Here is a 24,734-nt window from a genome sequence, read left to right as displayed (position 1 = left end):
CTGGGGGCGGGACCGAGGAGGGCTGCCTAAGTGTGTAGCCAGGCCCGGCCCCCCGGGACTTGCTGAGCGTCAGGCAAGCCGAGAGCTCGGGAAGAGGAAGCGCAGAGCCGAGCTACCCCGCGCGTGAGCCTGAGGGGGTCACCGAGTCCGCCTGGGGGGTCCTGGGGGGGCAGAGTGAGCAGGTGCGGGGGCGGCCGCGCGTCCGGGGGGGGCTGCGAGTAACTCAGAAAGTTTGAGGACTTGAGGGGGGGCTCGAGAACACGAAGATGTTTTCAGTGCACCTGCTTCTCCTCTTCCTCCTCGGCTGCAGCGCAGGTACGGGATGGGACGGAAAGAGATAGTGGGCAAAGGCTCTTGGGAGCTTGGCGGGGGGGACGACAGTGCCTCAGTTTCCCCGTATGTTCTTTCCCCTCTGGTGGGGTGGGAGAGACCCTCAGAGCGAGGCTGGGGAGGGAAGGACAGAAACGAGCCTCGTGGCCTCGGGCTGCCAGGATTCCAGGACGCCTAAGTCCTGATGGGCTGGAATTGTGTCACCGTCCCGAAGCTCGACAGGGAGACTGGGGACAAAGGAAGCTGCGGGCGGGAGGATCCCAGCTGCCCCCACCCCTGCCCTGGGGACGAGGGTCTCTCAGCTTCCCCGAGCTCTGACTCCCTCTCCCCCACGCCAGGCCACGCTCCCCACTTCACACAGCAGCCCGAGGACCTCGAGGTTGTCCTGGGGGAGGAGGCCGTCCTCCCCTGCGCGCTCAGCGGCTACCACGGTTTGGTTCAATGGACAAAGGACGGCTTAGCCCTAGGGGGTGAACGGGATCTGCCTGGTGAGCCCCACCCTGGAGTGGTTTTAGGGGCTGGAACTTCTCCTGGAGGGAGATAACGGAAGCCTGGGCTGGGATTTCCACATCTGAACCCGCCCCTTGTGCCGTCCCCAGGGTGGTCCCGTTACTGGATAGCAGGAGACAGGGCCGGGGGCCACCACGATCTGCACATTGGGCCCGCTGAGCTTGGGGATGAAGCCTCCTATGAGTGCCAGGCTACCCAGGCTGCCCTTCGCTCCCGGCCGGCTCGGCTCCAAGTCCTCGGTAATTCCTGCCTCCCTTGTCCAGCTGGGACACGGGCATTTGGCCCCACTCAGATGTCCCCCCCCACCCATAATTCCTGTGTTTAGCCTGAGGGACTCAAGGACCCCCCCCACCCCATATGTCACTTCATAGTTTCTGCCTCCACTGTCCCCGACTATTCCTGATCTTGCTAGGCAGAGGCTGGGGTGTCTGCTGAGATAAGGAGGCCTGGAGGTTCACGGTTCTTCTGTCCTCAGTTCCCCCAGAAGCCCCCGAGGTGCTAGGGGCTCCAACCGTGGCTCTGGTTGCTGGGGTTCCTGGGAACCTGACCTGCCGGACCCGAGGTGGCGCTCGCCCCATCCCTGAGCTGCTCTGGTTTCGGGATGGTGTTCGTCTGGAGGGAGCCAGTTACAGCCAGGTCAGAGTATAATCTGGGGCGTCTCTTACTTCACAGCATAGGGAGGACAGAGAATAGAAAATAATTTCCTAGAGACCTTTGTAAAAGTTTGGAGGTAATGGTGAGAAGGAGCAGAGGAGGGACCAGGGGGACCAACCAGAAATAAACTAAGCCATCCCCTCAACGAGGGTCAGAGAGGTCAACTACCCCTAATCCTTTCTCCCACATCCCTCCAGACCCTGCTGGCCAGCGGGAACTTGGGAGCAGCAGAGAGCTCTGTCTCAATCACCCCCTCTGCCAGGGATGACGGTGCCTCCTTCATCTGCCAGGCCCGGAGCCCAGCCCTGCCCAGGGGCAGACAGACTGAAGTCACCCTCAGCCTGCAGTGTGAGTGAGAGCTGGACTTCTGGCTTCTGCAGGGCACTCAGACGATAAGAGAGCAGATTGGGGAAAAGGATGCTGGGTAGGGCCTTCTTTACTCTGACTTCAATCCCTTCCCATCTCCTAGATCCCCCAGTGGTGACTCTGTCTGCCGAGCCACAGACAGTGCCTGAGGGCGGGAAAGTCACTTTTCTGTGCAGAGCAACAGCCCATCCCCCAGTCACTGGCTACAGGTGAGCCCCTGCAGATACTCCCAGCCCCCAGAGATGGGACCGTCCCAGGACTCCATCCCCTCTCCCCCCATGCTTGAGACTCCAGTGTTGATCCTTCCTACCCCCCCCAGGTGGGCAAAGGGGGGATCTGTGCTTCCCGGCGCTCGGGGGCCTCTGTTGGAGGCGAAAGCTGATGCTTCCTTCCTGACCGAACCTGTGTCCTGCGAGGTGACCAACGCCGTGGGCAGTACCAACCGGAGCACAGCGCTGGATGTGCAGTGTCAGTGGGGGGCTCTTGGGGGGGAATCTCTAAAGAAGCTGGGCAGGCAATGGCCGGGTTCCCGCAGGCCTTGGGAAGTCTCAGGGCCTTGGTCCCCTGGCTGATAGGACGTGGGTACTTGTGATGCCTTGAAACCTGCAGAAGGAGGAGGGGGTTAGTCCAGTGCCCGGGAGGGGGAGGGGGAGGTTGGGAGGTCTGGGTGCCCGAGTCCCATTGACAGCCTCTTTCACCTTCAGTCGGCCCCCTCCTCCTCTCTCCGCCTGAGTCACTGGCAGTGGATGTGGGGGAAGACGCCTCTTTTACCTGCACCTGGAAGGGGAACCCGCCCCCTAGAGTGACCTGGACCCGCCACGGAGGGACTAAGGTAATGGACTGGGGCTGGGGGGAGGGGCTCGTTGAGCTCTTTTCCCTCCTTGCCATGTCCCCTAATGGCTCTTTCCCCATGCTCCCCCAGATCCTGGGCTCGGGGCCCACGTTGCGTCTGGCGGCTGTGGGACCGGGGGATGCAGGAAGCTATGAGTGCCGAGCGGAGCCAGGCCCCTCAGGAGTGGGGGGCGGCCTGGGGGAGGCAACACTGACTGTGCATGGTGAGCAGAGGTCTGGGGGGCAGGAGGAAGGGAGGGGATGGGCCAGGGCGAGGGCCGTCTCTGATTGGCTGTTGAATCCTGCCAGGACCCCCCGCAGTGACTGCCCTGCATTCGCCCCCGGCTGCCCTGGGAGCCCCTGCCCGGCTGGAGTGTTTAGTGCTCGGCTCTCCAGCCCCCGACGCCGTGGTAAGGTTCCCCCTCTTCCCTGAAGAACCTCGCCCCTCCCCCCAGCTCCGATCCCTCCCTAGCTCTCCGTCTTCCCGCCCAGGTCTGGTCCTGGGGCGAGGGCGCCCTGGCCTCGGGAGCTCGAGGCCGTTTCCTCGTGGAGACCTTTCCCGCCCCAGGGGCCCCGCGCGGTGGCCGCCGGGGGCTGGTCTCGGTGCTGCACATCTCGGGGACTCGGGAACCGGACTTCATCCGGGACTTCAACTGCAGCGCTCGCAACCGCCTGGGCGAGGCCGGAGCCCGGGCTGGGCTGACCCGCAGTGGTGAGCACGGAGGCCCCCGACTCTCCACGTCCCCCCGGCCCGGGCCGCCCACATCCCTGCAGATCTCCCTGACCACTCCCCGGGACGCCCCCTGAACTCCCAGGACCGTCCCTCGCACCCCACCTCGGCCAGGCTTCTTGCCCCTCCAAACCGAGCCGGGTCCCCCGGGGTCCCCACACTTTCCGCTAACTCCTTTGACCTCTGTGTCCCTCCCAGACCCACTGCCCCTGGTGCGCATCGTGGCCGGAGTGGCTGCAGCGGCCGCCGCCTTGCTGCTGCTGCTGATCGCGGGGGGCGCCCACTGCTGCTGGCGCCGAGGCCGAGGTCAGTGCAGCCGCCGCCGCCCCCAGGCCCAGCCCCGCCTCCGCCCGCTCGGGGCCCCCCAGTTTCTGGGATGCCGCCCTCGAACTCCGCCTTCTCCCCCCCTCAGGCTCCGGGGCCAGGATCTCCAAGCGGGACATCCTGGTGCAAATCACGGACAGCGACGGTTCCAGCCCTCGGGCGCCCGAGGAAGAGGAAGGGAGCCGGGATCCCGGCCGGGTAGGGAGCGCCGCTAGCGCGGGGCCGGAAGGGGCGGCGTGGGCGGCGGCGGCGCCCGGGGACCTCTCCCGGACACCCGCCGATAGCTCCGACCCCTCCCCCCAGGTCCCCAGCTGCGAGTCCGCCGGCACCTCCCACCCCAAGCACGGCGACCTCTCGGGCGACGAGGAGGCGGGGCCTGAGTCCAAGGTGGGCGGGGCTCGCTGGGGGCGGGGCCTGGAGCCTGGGCTCTGTCTGACTTCTGCCTTCCTCCTCCTGGGTCCTCTCAGTCACCTCCCGGCTCCCCGTTTCCTTGTCTGGGCTCCCCTCACCCTATCAGTCAGCCCTGGGTCTCCTTTGTTCCGGCACAGCCACTGTGCCCTCCCCCTTCCTACGTGCGAAGGTTTCCCTGCCCCCCCCAATTTCGCAGCCCCAGCCAGAAGCTTCTCCACCTGTTGGGGGACCTCCTGGTTCCGTCTCCTGTGTCTGGGTCCCCCGGGTTTCTTCTCTCGGTCTATCCGCCACCACCCAGTCTCCCCGTTGTCTCTGCGAGACTTCCCGCCTCTCTAAAAGGTGTCGGGAGGCTCTGGTGGTTGGCTTGGGCCTTGCCCATGAGTGCCCCCCCTTATATACTTCACAGCTCTCTCCTTGTGCCCCCGCTGGCCCTTGGTCTCCCTTGGATTTCTGGCTCCTCATCTTCAACCTTCACCTTTTTTTTTCCCTTTTTAAAAAATCTGCCCCAGGATCCCACTAATGGCTACTATAAGGTTCGAGGTGTGAGTGCGAGCCAGGACCCTGGAGCCGCCCTGTTCTCCTCTCCAGCATCTCCAGTCTTTTCCGCCTCTGGGTTCTATGACCTGACCCCTCACCTGGCCTTATTCCCCCCAGACCTCGGTGGTGGCTACAGGCCTCGGGAGGGCTACCTCACCACCCCGTACACCCGAGCTTTCACCAGCTACGTCAGACCCACGCCCTACGGAACCCCTGACCCGGCCCCGGAGCCCTCGCCTTTCTCCTACACCGTCATCCCTGTTCCTGGCCACCAGCGCCTCCAGACCCACGTGTGACCTGCCCTCAGACTGACAGCTGGTCACCCACTCCAGCCAATGGGAGGCCTCTGCAAAGGATCCAGTCCTTTCTTGGGTCTAATCGTTGGGCAACCAAGAAGATTTCTTTCCCCCTCAAAATAGCAACCCAAGACTGGATGTGGGGGCGGGGAGGAGGAGCCTGACTTTGATGGACACCTGGCTCAGCAAATGGAAAAGGCCCAAGTGTAAACAGGTCTCTCAGTTCACTTGAGTCAAGAGAACTCAAAGTGGCAGATGGGCTAGGATGGGCCAGGGAAGTGACAAGTGCGGAATCAAGGATACTTGATTTCAATGTGGGGGGGAGGGAAGGCCTGCCTTGCCCAGGAAGCAGATGTGTGATGGTATAAGGACCTAGAACGAGGGCTCTCCATTGCCTGGTAGATGGCAGTCTCATGGAAACTGTGCCAAGATGGCTTCCGACACGGGGATCCAAGATGGTGGGCTCTGGTGGCCACACCAGCCTAATGCAGGGAAGGAGGGTATGGGTCACATGTCTTAGGAGGACCCCATTGCTGAGGCAAATGCAAATCTGGAAATGAGTGAATGGTGGGGTTTAAATATTTATGTTTAATTAAAAAAATGGAAAAATGTGTATGAGAAATCTCTGTAATCAACCATCCCAGAGGGCCCCGTCTGAAGGTTCAGGGGCACAGGCGTCGGGATCCCAGCGTGCCTCCCCCTTCCGGACCCAGGCGTCCGGGTACCCCCCCATTCAGCTGTGGGTTATTGGGGTGGATATGAGGAGGGGGGTCTAGGGTTCAGGGTCCCCCCCTCCCCAGCCTTCAGACCCACATGGGTCTGAAAAAGCCCCAGAGACACTGACCTTTGCAGGTCCAAGGGGAAGCTGGCCGCGCCCCAGCCCCAGCTCGGGACCCTTCCCCAGTTTTCCCACGTTCCGAGGCAGCGCAGGCTGGGGAGTGGAGATGCCGTAATGGTGCGGTGCTAACGCTCCTGTCTAGGGAGGGAGGCCGGACCGGGACTGGGGCTCTGGGCCGGGTGACCCCTGAAGGTCAAGGGGCTGCGGACATCACTGCTCGAATCTCCGGGGCGTGGGGGGCTCCGGGAGGAGGCTCAGGGCCCACCGCGCGCAGCAGGGCAAGCACTCTCACCCGCGCTATTGTCCCGACCGGGGAGGCGGGGCCGGGGCGGGGCTGGCGGCGCCGGCGCAGCCCGGGGCTGGGGGGGGCGGCAGCAGGAGGAGGCGGCGGCGGTGCTGGGAGCTCCTGTCACCGGCGGGCCCTGGGCGGGGAAACCCGGGGGAGGGGGCCGGAGGAGTGAAAGGAGGGCGACCCACCAAGGGCTGGGGGAAGGGCAGGGCGAGCTCCGCGGAGCCAGAAGGCAGGCCGGCCGAGCCCAGGAAGGAGATCGCGGGCCCAGGGCTCGCTGCGGGGCCGGGCAGGGCAGACAGAGAAGGGGGCTCGGGCCCCAGCCCCGGCCCGGACATGGGGTCGGCGAACCCCGCGGCCCGCGGGCTCGGACGCCGCCTCGGTTCGCTGCTGCTGCCGCCGCTTTTGCTGCTGCTGCTCCCGGCGCCCGGGAGCTCATCCAGGGGGACGCCTAGCCCCGGGGAGGTGAGACCCACGCCCCCGGCTGCGGGTGAGGGGGGATCCAGACGCCCAAAGCCGCCCCCCCACCCTCCACATCCCACCCCACCCGACTCTCGCTCTGCAGTCCTCCAGAAGCTGCGGTTGAAATGGGGGGTGGGGCTCCGAACGGGTTGGGGGTCTGGAGCCTGAGGCGGGAGGGGAGGGGAGGGCTGGGACCCCGACACCCGCGGCCCTGCGCCAGCCGGACCCCGCTCTTTGAGGGGAGAGATCGGCGCGTAAAACCCACGAGAGCCCGACGGGGGCAAGGGTTGTGGGATCAGGACGTTTGCAGGCCCTTGAGGGGGGTAGGGGCTGGAGGCCTAGACTCCTGGGTCCTTGCATCGCGGCGCAGGGGACCAAAGCAACCGGGTCACGGGGTGGGGAGTGAACAAGAGCAGAGAAAGACCCCTGCCTGCGCCGCCCCCCGCCCCCGCGGGCCAGAGGAGGACGGGGTGCGGCAGCGGGAAGGAGGGTCGGTCTCCGCGGTAACCAGCCGGTGATGCCAGGCGATTCACCTGGGACCCAGTCTCCATGGCGACCCCCATCCCCTCCGGAGCAGTTGCCTTGGCAACGCCATCTGCACCGCAGCGGGGGCTGGGGCCTGGATCCCTGAGGGGGGACTAGAGATGGGGCTCGGATGCCTGGGTCCTCGAGGGGGGCGGGGTCCGGGGGTCCGGATGCCCCGTATCTCAGATGTCGGAGTCGGGACTCCTGGGTCCCTGAGGGGGCGGGGCCGGGGGCCGGGGCCAGCCTCCCGGACTTGTGGTTCTTCGCTCTCAACCCTGCGGTGCTTCCTGCGCTTTTCAGATCGCGGGGGTCCCCCAGGTGGCTGGGCTCTGCGGGCGGCTGACCCTGCACAGAGACCTGCGCACAGGCCGCTGGGAACCCGACCCCCAGCACTCACGCCGCTGCCTCCGAGACCCGCAGCACGTGCTGGCTTATTGCAGACAGGTGGGCGTGGCCTGAGGGGGCCGGGCCGAGCCGGGGGTCTGAAGGGGAGGGGCTCAGGATGGCCAGGGCAGCGGAGGGAGGCGACCATTAGGGGTGGAGCCGTGCGAGTACGTGGGAGCAAAGCTGAAATCTTCGGATTTGGGAAGAGCCTTCGGGAGGGGATTTGGGTGGGATCGGGAGAACTGCGAGCTCCCTTCTCATGGAACCCCCCCCTGTTCTCCCACGCCAGGTGTACCCCGACCTCCAGATCGGCCGCGTGGAGGAAGCCTCGAGACCCATTCCGATGGAGCGCTGGTGTGGGGGTGCCCGTGGGAGCAGATGCCCCCACCACGTTGTGATCCCCTATCACTGCCTGCGTGAGTGGGGGAAGCCTTGACCCCAAGTGGCGCCGAGAAAATGGGGGCGGGGTCGGAGACACCTGGGCAGTAGCTTTGGGGCAAAACCCCCCAGTCCCTGAGGTGGGCGTCTGAGGCCCCTTTGGCTGGGAAGAGGGGAGGGGCTCGTTTATCGGCCCGTGTCTCCCTACAGCCGGTGAATTCGTGAGTGAGGCCCTCTTGGTTCCTGAGGGCTGCAAGTTCCTGCACCAGGAGAGGATGGATGAGTGTGAAGGCTCAGCCTATAGACACCATCAGGCTCAAGAGGTGAGGCAGGAACCCGGGTACCCTGGCCTTCAGGGTAGAGGCCCTAGGTATCATAGTAGAGGTCCTGGCCTTCACAGTAGAGGCCCTGGCCTTCAGGGTAGAGGCCCTGGCCTTCGCAGTAGAGGCCCTGGCATTCAGGGTAGAGGCCCTAGGTATCATAGTAGAGGTCCTGGCCTTCAGGGTAGAGGCCCTGGCATTCAGGGTAGAGGCCCTAGTAGTCACACATACATGCCCTGTCTTCCTTAGGATCCTAGTGTGTAATGTTCCATCTCCCTAACCCTTGGGACCCTGGTCCCCACCTCCCTTCGCCCCACACTCTCCCTGGTACTCCATCTCCCAAAGCCCTCCCTCGTTTCTTCCTCAGGCTTGCCACTCTGAGGGCCTGGTTCTTCATGGCTCAGGGATGCTCCTCCCATGTGGAACAGACCGATTTCGGGGTGTGGAGTATGTCTGCTGCCCGGCTCCAGGCACCTCCACACCTCCACAGACCCCCCACAGGTGAGCCCCTGAGTCTCCTGGAGGGCCAGGGCTAGCCTGTCAGATGGAACTTGGCAGGCCAGATGGTAGAAAACTGCGGGGGAGGGCTGAATGACTGGGAGCCCGAAGGTTGAAGTCTGGGAGGCCTGTGTCCCCAAAAGTTGGGAAGTGGGTACTGGGTATGGGAGGCTTGTGGGTACCACAGCCAGTTCTGGGGTCTCACCATCTTTGCAGTGATGCTCCCACCCAGCCACAGTCCCCAGGAGGGGAGGAGGAAGAGGAAGAGGAAGAGGAGTCCTTTCCACAGACAGTGGATGACTATTTTGTGGAGCCCCCAGGGGAGGACGAAGAAGATGGGGAGGGAGAAACCAGGAGGCTCCAGCACCCCAGTACCCAACCCCCTTCCAGGGCCAGCAAAGGTGAGACCCGCCCCCAAAGCCTGGGCCTCCCAGGTGCCCGGAGCCTGAGTCAGGTTGGCCAGAAGCCTTGGCTCTCACTGAGGCTGGCACCAAGAGTCCTTTGGGAGGAAGGAGAGGAGGCTCCAGCTGGGCCACCCACAAAAGCCTCTGTGTTCTGGGGTCCAGACTCCCAGAGGGAGATTCTAGTTCTCAGTGGCCCCGGTAGCCTCGGCAGCGCCAAGGGAGGTTATTACAGCTCAGTTGTTCTCGGACCCCACAGGGAGCCCGACGGCCCGGCCCACTGATGGTGTGGATGTGTACTTTGGGATGCCAGGAGAGGGTGGCGAGCATGCGGGCTTCCTGAGGGCTAAGATGGATCTGGAGGAAAGGCGGATGCGACAGATTAACGAGGTGAGTCCCCCTGGAACCCGCCCCAGGGTTCCCCTTTGTCCAAAAACACTCCCTTCTCAGACCTCTAAAAATCCCTGCACCCTGGCTGTGTGACCCTGGGCAAGTCACTTAACCCCAATCATCTCAGCCAGAAAAAAAAAAAATTCCTGGACCTCTCAATAGCCAACGGACACCCAGAATTTTGCTCCAATAATCCTAAGGTACTTTCTTTAATGGGCGGATCAATGGCTCTTTCATCCTACTTTGAACCCCAGAGATGCTGGTAACCTCAGTATTCCCTATAATATGATAGGTTAATAAAGTGAACCACATCCCTGCCTCTTCGAAATCACCCTAACGCCCTGCATATTCCCACTAACACTAGGGGCCCAGTAATGCCCCAGAACTTCCAGTTACCCACAGACTGCCCCATGACATTTGTTTTATTTTTTTAAGCTTTTCATTTCCAAAACACATCCATAATTTTCAACATTCACGCTTGCGAAACCTTGCGGTCCACATTTTTCTCCCTCCCGCCCTCCCCTAGACGGCAAGTGATCCAATCTATGTTAAAGTGCAGTTCTTCTCTCCATGTTTCCACCATGATCATATTGCACAAGAAAAATCAGGTCAAAAGGGGGGGAAATGAGAAAGAAAACAAAAGAGCAAACAAACGCCAACAAAAAAGGAACAGCCCAGGTGGTGATTCGCACTGGGCCCCATAAAACTCCCAGATAACCCTGCGTTCCCCCCAACACCTCGAAGGGCTGGCCAAAAGATAATGCTCCTCGAGTCCCCGGGGGGGGAGTTTTGGGGAGAGGAGGGGGCAGTTTAGGGGGACTGATGTGACTCCCCCCCCCCATGGCAGGTCATGCGGGAATGGGCCGAGGCCGACAATCAAGCCAGGAACCTCCCTAAAGCCGACCGGCAAGCTCTGAACGAGGTGAGCACCCTCCGGTCGCCCCTCGCGGACCCTTGCGGGCCCCAGCGAAGGGTCTCGGTGGCCATGGCGTCCACCCTCGGCGGCGGCCCATAGCCTGTGCCGTCCTTCCCCCGCAGCACTTCCAGTCCATCCTGCAGACGCTGGAGGAGCAGGTCTCCGGGGAGCGGCAGCGGCTGGTGGAGACCCACGCCGCCCGCGTCATCGCCCTCATCAACGACCAGCGCCGAGCAGCCCTGGAAGGCTTCCTGGCAGCTCTGCAGGGGGGACGAGCCCCAGGTGAGGGGGCGGGGCCCGGACTCCGGGCTTCCCGAGGCTGCACTTGGAGGCTGCAGATTTGGGGCCGCGAGGATGGAGGGACCGAGGACCCTGATGTGGGGGCCCAGCATGAGTGAGGGGCGTGTCCCCGAATCCCCGGGCGTGCGGCCGTGGGGCTGGACACCTGGGTCTCCCCCGCAGGCAGAGCGAGTGCTCCAGGCCCTGAAACGGTACCTGCGCGCCGAGCAGAAGGAACAGAGACACACCATCCGCCACTACCAGCACGTGGCCGCCGTGGACCCCGAGAAAGCAGAGCAGATGCGCTTCCAGGTAGGGAGGGCGGGGAGCCCCCGTTCCCAGCCCCCCCTCCACCTTCTGCTTCCGGATCCCAGCTGGCCACTGTGTCGGGGCTCCCTGCTCACGGGGATTTCTCCTCCAAGGCCCCCCGCCATTTACGGCCCCTCCTTTCCAAACTCCAGGTTCAGACCCACCTCCAGGTGATCGAGGAGCGCATGAATCAGAGCCTGGGGCTGCTGGAGCAGAACCCGCACCTGGCCCGGGAGCTGCAGCCCCAAATCCGTGGGTACCCGCCCCGCCCCCTGACGTGAGGATGGGGGCGCCCCCCTGCCCCCCGCCACGGAAGAAGGTGACCGCTGGGGGAGGGCGGGAGGGGGCCGGCCGGCAAAGGAGACATTCCCCGCCTCCTTCCCTAATCTCTTCCTCTCTCCCTCCCCTCCCCGCTCCCCGAGGCAGACATGGGTGCCACGATGCCTCTTAAAGGTGAGGGACTGGAGGTGAAGTCTGCTCTGGGGTCCTGGGGGGGGGGGGTCCGGGGAGGGGCGGGGGTGGGGGGGTCGGAGGAGGTCTCCGGGGAGGGGCTGGGGGCGGGGCCGGGCCCGGCTGGAGGCGTCTAAGTGGGGGTTTCTGGGTGCAGGCTTCACGGAACGGGATGGAGCTGAGCGGCTTCCGGAGCATAAGGTGATGGGACTGGACAAGGATCCCTGAGGGGGCGGGGGCCGGTTCTCCGAGGGGCGGGAGCCAGGGCTCGGGAGGGGCGGGCCGGAGGAGGGGAGCCCTGAGTGCCTTCTCCCCCCAGGTGAACGTCTCCATCCCCCGGGGCCTCCCGTTCCGCTCCCCCGAGATCCAGAGGGACGAGCTGGTAAGCGGCGCGAGCCGGGGACGGCTGGCAGAGGCGGGAGAGGGTGCGCAGGCCCGGACGGGGGCCGGCGGGCTGTGACGCTGCTTTCTCCCACAGGAGCCGGGGATGGGGGCAGGGACGGGGGTGGCCCGCGGGGCCGTGGCCGGGCTCCTGGTCGTGGCCGTGGCCGTGGCGGCCGTCGTGGTCCTGTCTCTGCTGGTGGCCCGGAGGCGGCGGCCTTACGGGGCCATCAGCCACGGGGTTGTGGAGGTGAGCCCGTCTGCGGGGAGGGGGAGGGGCGTCCTGGGAGGTCACTGGGGAGGCCCCGGGCTCAGGCCCTTCATGACTCCCGATTCCCTCCCTGGCCCCAGGTGGACCCGATGCTGAGCCTGGAGGAGCAGCAGCTCCGGGAGCTGCAGAGACATGGGTATGAAAACCCGACCTACCGGTTCCTGGAGGAGCGGCCCTGAGCCCCAGCCCCTGAGCCCCCAAATCCTAACGCTGAGGGATCCTAAGCCCCCCAACCTCTGACCCTGAAGGATCCCCAAGCCCCCAATTTCTGTCTTTGGGGGACCCTTAACCCCAAATCTCCAACCCCAGGGGCCCTGAAACTCCTGCTCTCTGACCTTAGAGGTCCCTAAGCCCATGGCTACCCCATCTCCTCCCCTAATTTATTTTCTAAGTTAATTGGGTGCAGATAAACTGCCCTCCCCTACCCAGGGCCCCCACTCTGTCTCCTACCTTGTGACCCAGTGAAACTAATGTCTCAATAAACCTTCCCTATCCAATGGCCCTGTCTCTTGGCCAAGATGTGGGCTGGGGCATGGGGGGGGCAGCAGGAAATGAGAATTATCAGAGACAATCTAAAGTACAGTAAAGGCTGGCACAAAAGTACACAGTTGGAGCCATATAAATGCTTATTCCCTCCCCCCTCCCTTTGGCCAGGTGGATATGAGGGTAGAGATCTATGCACCCCTATAAACAAGAACAAGCCCAGGGAGGGGGCCTACCTAAGAGCTTTTGCCTCCCCCTGCTCCTACCCCCAGGTGCCCAGGCTTCTGTGCGACCTGCCCCCCAGAAGGGATGCGAGTTGGGTCTGGAAGGCTGGAGTATTCCCGGAGTCTCCCACCAAGGGGGGGGGAAGCAGGATGTTGGGGAGAAATCAGGGCACAGCCCTTCATGAAGCCAGGGCCCCCATTGTTGGAGGGACAGCTTGGGCCCGGAGAATGCTTAGAGGCTGCAGCTGCCCAGAAAGAATGAGGACATCCTTTGGAAGAGGACCCAGGCCCGAGTTACAGAGCCAGGGGCGGGCCCATGGGCTGGGAACCTGGGGCCCCTGGAACTTCAGCGCTGTTACTTGCTCCATGCGCTCTTCGCCTCAGTTTCCCTACCTATACCTCGAGGGAAGACTGTGTCTGAGTGTCCCCTGGGACGCCCTGGAGGCCCCCAAAAGGCCCTTCTCTCACACCCAGGTGCCCAAGAGACCACAATGCTTCTCTGACTTATTCCCCACCTTAAGGACAGGAAAAAAACACTCAGGATCCAAATTATTTTTAATTAGAGGGTCGGAAGGTTGGATGGAACGTCTGGGGCTAAATCTGTTTCACAGAAACAAGTCGGGGGGCTTTCAATTTCACAGAAATCAGCACAAGCTCCCTTCCCCCAGCTTCCCTGTCCAGGCCACCTCCCCCCGGGGTCAGCGGACATCATGGGAGTTTTAATGTAAGACTCCCCAGGACGGGGGCAGGTCAGCGTTGGATAGGGATCCAAATAAATTATCCTGGGTTTGCATACATGAGCATACGCTTGGTTGTCCCTCAGGGACAGGAAGGTTGAATAGATGTGGACTGAAGAACCAGTCCAAGTAATGGGCCTCGAGTCCTATGTGGAGGAGGCCAGAGGTGGGGGCCGGCTTCTCTTCAACAGCTGCCGAAGCTGGGAAAACAAGTCAGAGGTGGGCGGTTGGCATGATGGGTATAAGGAGTCAGAGATCAGGGGTCAGCATGATGGGTATAAGGGGTCAGAGATCAGAGGTTTGGGTCAGGGCTCGGGGTGAGTGGAGGGATAGGTTGGAGGTCTAGGTCAGGATTGGAAAAGCAAACAGAGAGGGGCACAGCTCCAAGGGGCTGCCCTTACTGCTTCGGAGGCTGGTCCGGGGCACAGCAGGTGCGCCGGCTGCTCGTTCTCCAGATTGCGCAGGGCGGGATCTGCCCCAGCTGCCAGGAGCCCCCGAATGATAGGCTCCTGGGGGAATCCTGGGGGCAGGGCGGCTGCCATGTGCAAGGCTGTGTTCCCGTGGGCCTGGTTAGGGAGACAAGTAGGAAAGCAGCTTTTCAGAGGCCTCGGTCTCTCCAGCCGCTGCTGAGCACTCTGGTGCAATGGGCTCCAGGACAGGGTTCCCAGTGACTGCAGGGACCCCTCCCGAGCTCCAGGGATCCTCATTCTCCACCTCCCCCAGGGCGTCTCTGAGCTGCACCCCTCATATCTGTCCCTTCTCCCAAGTTCTCAGTCCCAGGACCCACCTTCATGTTCACAAAGGCCCTCGGATCCCCACTGGGCAGGTCCAGCAACATCTGGACCAGGGCAAGATTGGCTCCCTGGACGGCCAGATGCAGAACCGTCTTATTGCTCTTGAATTCCTAGAGAAAGGGGGGAGTGAGGGCCGAGGAAACCAAGATGCCCTCTGACCTCTAACCTCTGGGGCTCAGGCTCTTGGTCAACTTGGTCCATTCTCAGGACCTCCCTCCATCTCCTCAGGGACCCTGCCCACCTGGCTGGTGTGGTCAGCCCCCATCTGTAACAGCATCTGGACACAGGCCAGCCTGTCCCGTGCTGGGACGGTCATTGTCCTGGGGCCGCAGGCTGGCTGTTGGGTGACCTCGTTAAGGGAAAGCACAGCGGCGTGGAGCGGGGTGAGACCTGGGGAAATCCATGGGAACCAGTAAGTCCCGACTGTCCTGGGGACACTTTACTCTGCCCCCCGCCCCCAGCCAATGTGACTCACCCTCAAAGTCCCTGGTCTCCAAGTCTACCTGAATCCCTGAGTTAAACACAGCCTGGGGAGAGAAGCGGGGCTCAGTTTTGGTCAGGGTTTCCCCCCAACAGGGGCCCTGAAAGCTGGGACCTCAGCCCCTGTTCTCTCTGAGATCTAGGTCCCTCAGCCCACTCAGGACCCCCTCCAGTTTCTGTCCCTAGGATGCCGGCAGCTGGTCCCCCGGTCTCTGGGAGCCGTTCTCACCGTGAGGACCCCAGGCAGGCCGTAGGTGGCGGCCAGGTGGAGGATGGTTCGGCCACGGTGGTCAGTAGCGTTGGGGTCAGCTCCCAGGGTTAACAGGTCCTGGACAATCAGTGGCTGGTTGGCTGTGGCGGCTACAAGGAGGGGTGTCTGTGGGGGGAAAGGAGTCAGGACGTGAGCCTGGAGCAGACGGACCTCTGACCTTTGTCCTGAGGGCTCCAGCCCCTCACCTTTCCCTGGTGTTCCCGGATGTCCAGCTGTCCGAAGCCCTGCAGCATCTCAGCCGCAGCGTAGGCTGACCATCGGAGACCTTGGGCAGCAAACAGGTGAAGAAGCCTAAGAGGGCAGAGGGCAGAGGGCAGAGGGCAGAGGATGATGAGCTGAAGGTCACCTCTTTCCTGGCTTCCAAATCCCCGGAGCCCCCAGCCCAGACTCACGTGTCCCCCTCCTCATCCTGAGTCAGCAGCCGTTGCAGCCCGAGGGCATGAACCTGGGCCCGGGCAGCGTCCAGGGAAGCTCCCTGTGCAGCCAGGAGCTGGGGGGGCGCCGGGATGCCCCAGGGGCCAGCTGGAGGCGGGTTTGGCTCCCCATACAGTCCAGAGGCGTCCACAGGGCCCTGCGGTTGGGAGGGGGAGGAAACAAGATAGCCAGCTTGGGAAATGCCTTGAAAACCAGAGCCAAAGGGGGGAGGGGAGCAGGACACCCAGATCTAGAGAGGAAGTGGGGGAGGGGGGATTTCATGGATGGAAGATGCGGCCCTTCTATAAAAAGATTGATCTTTCCTTAAAATGAATCATTCACTCCACCAAGTGAATCACCATTTCCTCCTTTCTTTTCTAAGCATTTTAATTTGGTCATTGGTGGGCGGAGCTAAAATGGGGAGGGGGAAGTGAGCTCCGTCAGGGCCTGGGAAACCCTCTTCCTTTCCCCCACCCCCACCCTAGGGTCCCTGGGCCTCACCTCCAGGAGCGCGGGGAAGGAAGCCAGCCCTCCGGGGTCCGCGGGGGGGAAGAGGCCGGGGCTGAAGAAGGCTTCGGCAGAGGCTGCGCAGGGGTAGCGGCAGTCGGGGTACAAGGCACTGGCCTCCAGGTCCCACCCCGGGGCCTGCGCTGGGGGGGCCGACGGGGGCCCAAGGCCAGCCCCCTGGACTTCCGGGGCCCCTGGGAAGGGGCCCAGACCTGCGGAGGAGGAGGGCTCAGACCCAAAGCTCGGGGCCGCGGGCTGGAAAAGGGATGCTCGGGGATTGGAAAGTGGGGTAGAGTCCGGGTTTTCAGACTCACCTGGTTCGGCGTCGTTCGCAGGGATCGCGGGGACCTGCCCCTGGTTGGAGGAGGAAGAGGTGAAAGTCAGTTTCAATGAGAAGGCTGCCTCCTCCCCCACCCCGTCCTGAGAGGGATGCGGGACTACAACTCCCAGCAGACCGTGGGGCCGAATTAGGCCCCAAAGCCAGGCGGCGGCCGCTGGGCTTGCTGGGAAATGTAGGTTGGCGTCTCTCACCTGAGGCTGGTAGCCGGTGCCAGATTGCCTCCGCCGCCTTTGAGCCTCCAGCAGTTTCTTCACAGTCTGAGAGGGGCAGTGGCTGCGCTCGCCCCGGCCCACTGTGGGGGTGGGGGCAGGAGAGCCCGCGGGAGAGGGTTATCGGGAGTCCGAGATCAAGGGGGCCCCTCCCCCTTCTTCCCGGCCTCCCTCGGAAAACCGGGGCCGTGTTTCCCAAGCGGGGGCTCTCCCCCCACCCGCGCCGCCCGCCGCAGTTTCCTCCCGACCCTCCATCCTCTCCCACGTCTTGGAAACCGGGGAGGCGGCGGGACCGTTATCCAGAGCCCAGGAGTCTCTCCCGGGGTCCGGCTGTCTGCCCCCCCCCCGGCCCGGGGATCCAGCTTCTGCTGGCCTCCCGCCACCCATCGGGCCCCCTGCTCTGGGATGTCGGTGACATCCCCCGAAAGGGGGTCCCCTTGAGCCTCCTTTCTGGAGACCCGCGATCTCTCGCTTCAGCGCACCCAAAGCCCCCTCTTCCCGCAGCCTCAGCGCTCCCTAACTCGGGGACGGACGCTCCGAGACCCCGAGTAGCGTCTGCACCCGAGAGCTTTCGAACCTCTCAGCCCCCTCCCCCCGCCCTTATCTCAGGGAAACTGCCGCTCAGTTCAGAGCAGTTCCAGCGCTTTTAATTAAAGTGTCAGGGACCACGCAGTCTGGCGCCGAGCCCGAGACGAAACCGCCTCCGCCCTGCGGCGATCGCCCGGGAAGGGTTTGGGGCCGGGGGCCGGATTCCGCGCTTCTAAGCCTGGGCTTCGGCTTCCTCAGATTCGGAGCGGCCCGGGTGACCCCTTTAGCGAACTTCTAGTTCGAGAATCCAGGAAGCGGCTTCCGGTCCCGGTCTCCCAGAGCGCTCAGGCATCCAGAAACAGCCCTTCCCGGCACCTGCAGACCAGCGCCCCAGCCCCCTCCCCTCCGACTCCCCGGAGTCAGGCAGAGAAAGAGTCAAAGTGGAGGCGGGCGGTTTCGGAAAGGAGTCCGGAAAGAACGCGATGACGTCACGCCACCGTCACCCCTGCGCAGGGGAATCTTCCACCCGCCCTCCCCAGGGATCCAGGTGTCCAGCGCAAAGGGAGGGGTGAGGAGGGCAGCCAAGCGCAGTGACCACGGAATCCCCGCGGAAGGGAAATCCCTGTTCGGCCCCAAGGCCGGGGCGGGGGAAGTCCCAGGGCCAGAGGGCTCCCTGGCACGCCCCGTCCCAGGGCCGGGAGAACCCAGAAGTCCGCCCCCCCCCATTCTGACCCTCGGAGCCCTCCCGCCTCTGTCAGCTCTGCCCCAGAGCCAGGAATGCCCCGGTCCTGCCCCAGCCCCGCCTCTCCCGAACCGGGAGTTCTGACACCCTTCATCCCCGGACCCTCACAGCCCGGGGGTCCCAGGCCCCCCGCTCGGACCTTCGGGGGCCAGTTCTGTCCGGCGTTAACCTTCCCGTTCCGCGGGCTGTTTTATCACTCTTATTTTCCCAGGCCCTCCGCTCCTCCAGGATTGGGGCACTGTGTCTCCATCACTCAGGACCCAGATCTCCTTCCCCTTCCCCAGCGCCCGCTCCCCCCAAAACAAGTGCCCCGCTCAGCTTTGCCCGCGGGGACGCGGGAATCTGTGACCTGGCTCCGCCTTCGTCCGGCGGTCCTGGATTCTGGAGTCCCGGTCTCCGGATAAAATGCTCGTGGACCTGACAGGAGCTCAGAGGCCCCCAGGATCTTCTTCCTCCGCCCCCCCCCCCCGCGGCTCCTCGGACCCGAAGGCAGCACAGTCTGGTCTCCGCCTCCCCATTCCTCACGCCCCTTGGGCATCGGGCATCTGGGCCCCATCCCCGGCCCCACTCCCCGGCCCCATCTCCGAGCCAAGCGCGCAGTCCGTGGGCTTACCTTTAGAATTCCGGGGCGCGGGCGGCGGGGCCCCCGGGCCACCCCGGCCTCGGCGCTGCGCCAGCCTCTTCTCTGAGCGGGGAGCCGGAGCCGTTCCCCGATTCTCGACTTGGCCCGCGCGGGCGCTTTAAATCCTGGCCCGGCCCCGCCCCCGGCCCGCCCTCGGGGCGGCCCCGCCAGTTCGAGAGCCCCATAAAGGCCGAAGCGGTTTCGGGGGCTGCCGCAGGCGGCCTCTGCTAGAATCCCCTGGCCGGCTGACATTTGGCCCGGAGAGCCGCGGGCCTTTTCGGGAAGGCCTCTGGGGAGTTTGTCAGCTCGGTTCGGGCCACGGGGTACTTCCTGATTCGGTGAACACGTGTGCCAGACTGGGGGCTGGGCGCAGGGAGACTACTTACCTAGCGTATTTTTATCGATTAAAAAAAAAAATCGGTTTTGCAAAGGTCAACGTGGGAACAATTACCCATGCATTTGTTTTGTAGATTAAAAACTTTAATACAAAAATTAAAAAAAAATTTTTTTCCCAACTACATTTTCGATTTCATTATTTTAAACATTTTCTCTTTCAATTTTGAGCTCCAAATTCTCTCCCTCCCTCCCCCCCACGGAGAAAGCAAGCCACTGATAGCAATCATACATCATGCAAGCTGTATCCCCATATTAACCGTATTGCCCCCCCCCCAAAAAAAAGCAAGACAAATTAAATGAGGAAATGGTATTTCAGTTGCACTCAGAGTTCATCATTTCCCTGCCTAGACTCGGATGGCATTTTTCATCGTGAGTCCTTTGAAACGGTTTTAGATCATTTTATTGCTCAGAGCAGTCAATTCTTTAACAGTAGATCATCATTAGGACGTTGCAGTTGCTCTGTACAGATCTCTGGGCTTTTCTCACTTGACTTCGTGTCGGTTCAGATCGGTTTTTTGCCATGTTTTTCTATAACTTCCCAGAGCCACAACTTGGTCAGCCAGTCCCCATGTCCCACATCCCTTCACTTTCCAGGTCTCCGCCCCTACAAAAAGGGCTGCTGCAAATAGTTTGGTCTACATGTGTCCTTCTCCTTAAAAAAAAAAAAAAAAAATCTCCTTGGGGCACAGACCTAATAGTGCTATGGCCGGATCAACACGCACAGTTTTAGCCACCTTTGGGCCATCTGCCTCGGCCCGTCACTGCTCCTGTCCCTGACCCCGGTTTTCCTCCAGGAAGCTGATGTCTCCAGGAAAGGGACCGGTGGCCACGCTCTTCCGCTACTGGGGGCGGGTGACAACTATTTACAAGGGATCTACCTCTCGGGCTCCAAGGATCCGGAATCCCCTCCTTCCAGGGACGCCTCCCTGCCTCCCGGCCTCCTCCCCCCAGGAGACAGAGGCATCTTTCCTTGAAGGCTTCTGGGCATCCTTGAAAGTCCAAGCCTTCTGTCCGCAGCCTGTGTCCCTGCTAGGGGCTGGGGGAACTTGCCTCTCAGCCCCTTCCCTGGGATGCCAGTGGGCACCCTGCTTCTGGGCCCTCTCTTTCTCATACCCACGCCTCCTATTTCTCAGGACCTTTCTGGGACACCCAAGTCCCATCTCCCCCCAGTGTCGGCTGCCTCTCCGCAGGCTTCCTCCACGCTGGCTCCCAGGCGCCCTCCTGTGGCCCTGCAGGGGGGCCTTTATGCCCCCCTTTATTTCCCCGCCCTTTTCCTCCCCTCAGACCTCCGCCCTCACTTTGCTGGGGGCAGGAAGCCGGCTCCTGGCCTATGCCATCTTTTCTTGCTGCCACACCCTTTGCTCCTGCCTCCTCTCCCCGGACCCTGGAGAGCCTGACCCTGATTCCAGCCCGTTAGCATGAATCCCCGGGCAGCCAGCCTGCTCTTGGCCCTGCTCACAGGTCAGTGGTCTCCTTCCCTTCCCCCACTTCAAGGCCAGGTGAAGCCTGGGGCTCATGGCCCTTGCTTTGCACCTGTTCTCTGTCTCTAACTGTCTCTGTCTCTGTCTGTCTCTCTCTTTGTCTCTGTCTCTGTCTCTTTCTGTCTCTCTCCATCTCTGTCTCTGTCTCTGTCTTCTCTCTGTCTCTGTTTCTATCTCTCTCTTTGTCTCTGTCTCTGTGTCTCTGTCTTCTCTCTGTCTCTCTCTCTGTTTCTATCTCTCTCTTTGTCTCTGTCTCTGTGTCTCTGTCTTCTCTCCGTCTCTCTCTCCCCTTCCCCCGTCTCTATATTTTGTGATAATCCAGTCATTTTTTCAGTTGTGTTCAACTCTTCATAACCCCAGGTGAGGTTTTCTTGACAAAGATAAAGAAGCAGGTCAAAATTTCCTTCTCCAGCTCAGCTCAGACGAGGAAACTGAGGCAAGCAGAATTAAGTGACTTGCCCAGCTCGCACAGCTAGCAAGTTTCTGGGCTGCGTCTGGGCTCCGTGTCCGGCGCTGTGCCCACTGCACCACCTCGCTGCCCTCTCTCTCCATTACCAATACCAAGGCCACCTGCCCCACCCCCTCGGCCTACAGGGCCCATGCCTTCTGACTTCATTCTGTCTGTAGCAACATCCCACCCACTTACTCCGGCCACCACTTGGCAATCCTTTGCTTCTTTCCTCTTGTTCCTGTCTCAGGCAATCAATTATAACCCGGTCTTGGAGAGACTGTAGAGTGGGGAGAGGGTGGGAGGGGACGCTGGCAAGATCACCCACGTCCCACGGACTGGGTGCCCTGGGCAAGGCAATCCCCCTTGCTGAACCAGTTTCTTCATTTTTAACATGAAAGGGTTGAGATGAATGATTTCGGAAGGCCCCTTTCATCCTGATTTTTTGATTCTCTGAAGCTGTCCATCTACTCAACCTCCTCCTTCATCTCTCCACTCCACCTTATTTCTTTGAACTAAAAAAATAAGTTCTGGACAGTTCTCTCCTTCTTTCTCTTCTTCTCCCATCTTCCCTTTTCCCCCAATTGGTTCCATGTGCTATTGCCTGAATAATTTGTCTGCTGAATGAATTTCCTGTTCAAAAGTCCCTCAGGAGCAACATTTGAAGCTGGCATTCAGGGCCCCCCAGTCTGGTTCCGAACCTCTCGAGGGCTATGGTCCAGCCCAACCAGGCAACGTGCTAGATGCTGCCTCTTCCCATCCCTTGGATGCTCTTAGAATTCCTACCAGATTTTAAAATCCCCGCTTAAACAACTTTCCCACTTATCTGACCCCCCCCCCCAACATGGTCATTTCCTCAAGGGATGAAATCTGTAGACGTGGACGGAGAAAGTGGTGTTAAAATCCTCCCTCATCTCTTAGCCGACTCACAAAAATCACTTAAGCTCTCTGGGTATCAATTTCCTCATCTGGTAAATGAGGAATTTGGACTCTGAGATCGCTGTCAGGTGGCGATAACAGCTAACATTAATAGTCATTTAAGGTTTATAAAGTACTCGGCTGATATCATCCTCACAATAGTCCTGGGAAGTAGGGGCTGTTATTAGCTCCATTTTACAGATAAGGAAGCTGAGACGGAAAGAGCATGTCCAGAGTCACGCAGCTGGTCTGAGGCTGGACGTGAGTGCAAGGTTTCCTGACTTCAGATCGATCATTCTAACCCTTACAATGGCCTGGCTGCCCGTGAGCTCTCATCCATGTCTATCTGGCCTTCCCCGGTCCCTTAAGTCATTCTCTACCACATAGCCTGTGTTTGTAGACTTTTCTTCTCCCTCACTCCCACCCTGTTAGACTGCAGGCTCTAGGAGAGCCGGTACTTGTGTATCCCCAGCACCGAGGCTCTCCATACAGTGAGGAACTTAGCGGTTACTGAACGCAGTTGCTTCTCTCTGTATCTCTTGGTTTCTCTCCCTTCCTCTCCCCCATTATCCCCCTCTATCTCTCTCCTTCCTTCTCTCTCATTCTTTCCTTCCATCTTTTTTCCTTTGGATCCCCTTTCTCTCTCCTTCTTGTCTCTCTCTCCATCTCTCTTCCTCTTCTTTTCCTTCATCGTTCTTCCCCTGTCTCTCCTCTCTCTCCATTTCTTTCTGAGTCTCTCCTCTCTCTTTCTCTTCTCTCTCTTTCTCTCTCTCCATCTTTCTTCATATCGCTCCCTCCTCTCTTGTGTGTATGTCTCTCTTCTTTTCCTCCATCATTCTTCCTCTGGTTCTCTTCTCTTCTCTTCTCTTCTCTCTCTCTCTCTCTCTCTCTCTCTCTCTCTCTCTCTCTCTCTCTCTCTCTCTCTCTCTCTCTCTCTCTCTCTCTTTCCTTATCTTTCTCCATCTCTCTTCCTCCTCTTTACCCTTTTCTCTCTCCATTTTTCTGGATCTCTCCTTTCTCTTTTGTCTTTTTTTCCTTCTTTTTCTCCCCTGGATCTCTCACTCTCTCCTTCTCTCTCTATTTCTTTTCCTCCAGGTCTCTCCTCTCTCCCTTGTGTGTGTCTCTCTCTTCTTTTTCTCCATTGTTCTTCCTCTGTATTTCTGTCTCTCTCTGCATCTGTCTCTCTGTCTCTCTTTCTGTGTGTGTGTGTGTGTGTGTGTGTGTGTGTGTGTGTGTGTATGTCTCTCTCTCCTTATCTTTCTCCATCTCTTCCTTCTCTCTCCCCCTTCTTTCTTGCCATTTCTCTGGGTCTCTCCTTTCTCTCCCTCTTGTCTTTTTTTCCTTCTTTGTCTCTCTCTTTCTTCCCCAGATCTCTCTCCTCTCTCCTTCTCTCTTTACTTTTCTTCCTCTGAGTCTCTCCTTTCTCTCCCTCTTGTCTTTTTTTCCTTCTTTGTCTCTCTCTTTCTCCCTCAGATCTCTCTACTCTCTCCTTCTCTCTTTACTTTTCTTCCTCTGAGTCTCTCCTTTCTCTCCCTTGTGTGTCTCCTCTTTTTCTCTGTCTTTCTTTCTCTGGGTCTCTTCTCTCCCTTTCCTTATTTCTCTCCATTGCTCTCCCTTCACTCTCTCCCCCTTCTCGGCCTCCATCTTTCTCCCTCTGGATCCTTCCTCTCTCTTCTCTGACCCACGCAGCCCAGTGACCGCAGAGAACCCCTGATTCTCACATTCTGGAATTCATGGGGCAGCGGAAGGATTTCTGATAGAGTCCCAGGACTTGAGTTCAGGTCTTGATTTTGCCACTCATTCCCTGGATGTCACGGCAAACCTCACCTCTCTGGGTTTCAGGTTCTTCCTTCTCTGTGAAAGGCTGGCGTTCAGGGGGGGCAGCTGGAGTGCAGGAAGATCACATATTAAAGCTGAAATACTTTGACCCCCTAATGAGAAGATGGGACTCATTGGTAAAGTCCCTGATGTTGGGAGAGATTGAAGGTGAAAGGAGCAGGGGACGGGAGAGGAGAAGATGGGTAGTGTCACGGAAGCAGGGAACTTTGGGAATTTGGGAGCTAGTGCAGGGTAGAAGGACCTGGGGGGCCGTGACCCCCGGGGCCAGCGAGTCGGACAGACTTCCCGGCAGTTCAGCATGAGCAGGAGACTGGGTTCGAATTACAGCAGACACTGTGTGACCTTGGCCAAGCCTTGAAACTCTCTAAGTCTCTTCATGGACCAAATGAAAAGGCTGGACTGGTTGACCTCGAGGGTCCCTTTCACCTCAGGATCTAAGGTTCCTCTTTCTGTTTGTGTCTGGGTTTCTGAGTCCCCGAACACCTCTTGATGCTCTCTCCTCCCATCCTCGAAGTGGCTGCAGCGCAGGTGCCTTCAGGTAAGAGGGAGGGCCCAGGGTCCCCTTCTCCAGATGTCCCGAGCCCTGGGCTGGGGGTGAGGGCCTTTTCTCCCCATCTCCCCCCACCCCTGGCCTGACTGTGCCTCTGCCTCAGTGGATTCCTCGGCCCCGGACTCTCACTGTGGGCCCCTGTCCCTGCCCCTGCTCGTGGGACTCGTGGCTGCTGACGCCTTGGTGACCCTGCTCATCGTGGGAGCCGTGTTCGCCTGTGCCCGGCCCCGGAGGGCCGCCCAGAAACCAGGTGAGAAGCTGTGGCCGGAAGGAGAGGAGGGAGGAGGGTCTCCTGGAAGAGGGCTGTGGAGATGGGTTCTGGCTCCTCCTGAGGTCGTTCTTTCTCCCCAGAGAACAGCAGGGTCTACGTGAACATGCCGGGAAGAAACTGAGCCCCCAGCACCCCTGCCTTGTGAACAAGCACCCACATTGTCTTCGGAGAACCCTGGGATGACTTGCCCCCGCCCCGTTTTCACTGTAGCCTCCTTCGCTCCAGAAATAAAGAAGTCATTTTTACGCGCAGGACATGGATCTAGCCTTTCACTAGAACGTCATGTATCGCTCCCTGTTGGGTGTGGAGCCTGGGATCCCCAGGACCCAAATGTCCCCGTAAGCCGTGCTCCCGGGGCTCAGGTAGAGCCATGATTTTAAAACCTGGGATCTGGTGATTT

At 60.7% G+C, this 24,734-nt stretch overlaps 4 protein-coding genes across 7 annotated transcripts; 3 read left to right on the top strand and 1 right to left on the bottom strand.

Moving 5' to 3' along the window:
* The first annotated feature begins 222 nt into the window (after positions 1 to 222).
* On the top strand, positions 223 to 5,600 carry KIRREL2 (kirre like nephrin family adhesion molecule 2). Of its 2 annotated transcripts, XM_074306704.1 has the most exons (15): positions 224 to 315; positions 669 to 818; positions 930 to 1,079; positions 1,316 to 1,476; positions 1,692 to 1,842; positions 1,964 to 2,069; positions 2,180 to 2,328; positions 2,565 to 2,692; positions 2,783 to 2,915; positions 3,001 to 3,101; positions 3,184 to 3,403; positions 3,620 to 3,727; positions 3,834 to 3,943; positions 4,049 to 4,132; positions 4,666 to 5,600. In XM_074306704.1, the coding sequence occupies exons 1-15, from the start codon at positions 267 to 269 to the stop codon at positions 4,987 to 4,989; spliced, it is 2,124 nt and encodes a 707-aa protein (XP_074162805.1). In that variant the 5' UTR covers positions 224 to 266; the 3' UTR covers positions 4,990 to 5,600. The 2 variants fall into 2 exon arrangements, with proteins under 2 accessions (XP_074162804.1, XP_074162805.1); XM_074306703.1 differs by having other exon boundaries at positions 223 to 315; positions 3,834 to 4,132.
* Positions 5,601 to 6,283: 683 nt separating this feature from the next.
* APLP1 (amyloid beta precursor like protein 1) lies at positions 6,284 to 12,577 on the top strand. The gene is made up of 17 exons (XM_074302581.1): positions 6,284 to 6,581; positions 7,404 to 7,547; positions 7,777 to 7,903; positions 8,076 to 8,188; positions 8,553 to 8,686; positions 8,900 to 9,084; positions 9,344 to 9,474; positions 10,322 to 10,396; positions 10,513 to 10,656; positions 10,838 to 10,981; positions 11,131 to 11,255; positions 11,314 to 11,332; positions 11,401 to 11,431; positions 11,586 to 11,629; positions 11,748 to 11,810; positions 11,907 to 12,059; positions 12,161 to 12,577. The coding sequence occupies exons 1-17, from the start codon at positions 6,453 to 6,455 to the stop codon at positions 12,257 to 12,259; spliced, it is 1,860 nt and encodes a 619-aa protein (XP_074158682.1). The 5' UTR covers positions 6,284 to 6,452; the 3' UTR covers positions 12,260 to 12,577.
* A 747-nt stretch (positions 12,578 to 13,324) lies between these two features.
* Positions 13,325 to 18,683, bottom strand: NFKBID (NFKB inhibitor delta). Its single transcript, XM_074302580.1, has 13 exons — positions 18,572 to 18,683; positions 18,423 to 18,530; positions 16,522 to 16,622; positions 16,305 to 16,344; positions 15,985 to 16,202; positions 15,462 to 15,640; positions 15,255 to 15,360; positions 15,028 to 15,174; positions 14,794 to 14,845; positions 14,560 to 14,708; positions 14,312 to 14,428; positions 13,926 to 14,090; positions 13,325 to 13,724 (listed from the first exon to the last, which is right to left on the bottom strand). Exons 1-13 carry the CDS (start codon positions 18,681 to 18,683, stop codon positions 13,671 to 13,673), a joined length of 1,548 nt encoding a protein of 515 aa, XP_074158681.1. The 3' UTR covers positions 13,325 to 13,670.
* A 1,436-nt stretch (positions 18,684 to 20,119) lies between these two features.
* HCST (hematopoietic cell signal transducer) lies at positions 20,120 to 24,588 on the top strand. Of its 3 annotated transcripts, none has more exons than XM_074306692.1 (4): positions 20,120 to 20,288; positions 24,028 to 24,051; positions 24,167 to 24,313; positions 24,415 to 24,588. In XM_074306692.1, the coding sequence occupies exons 1-4, from the start codon at positions 20,246 to 20,248 to the stop codon at positions 24,453 to 24,455; spliced, it is 255 nt and encodes an 84-aa protein (XP_074162793.1). In that variant the 5' UTR covers positions 20,120 to 20,245; the 3' UTR covers positions 24,456 to 24,588. The 3 variants fall into 3 exon arrangements, with proteins under 3 accessions (XP_074162793.1, XP_074162794.1, XP_074162796.1); XM_074306693.1 differs by having other exon boundaries at positions 23,945 to 24,051; XM_074306695.1 differs by lacking the exon at positions 24,028 to 24,051.
* Positions 24,589 to 24,734: the final 146 nt, after the last annotated feature.

This window comes from Sminthopsis crassicaudata, chromosome 3 (assembly GCF_048593235.1).
Source record: "Sminthopsis crassicaudata isolate SCR6 chromosome 3, ASM4859323v1, whole genome shotgun sequence".
NCBI lineage: Eukaryota > Metazoa > Chordata > Mammalia > Dasyuromorphia > Dasyuridae > Sminthopsis > Sminthopsis crassicaudata.
This window is presented reverse-complemented; position numbering and strand designations above follow the sequence as displayed.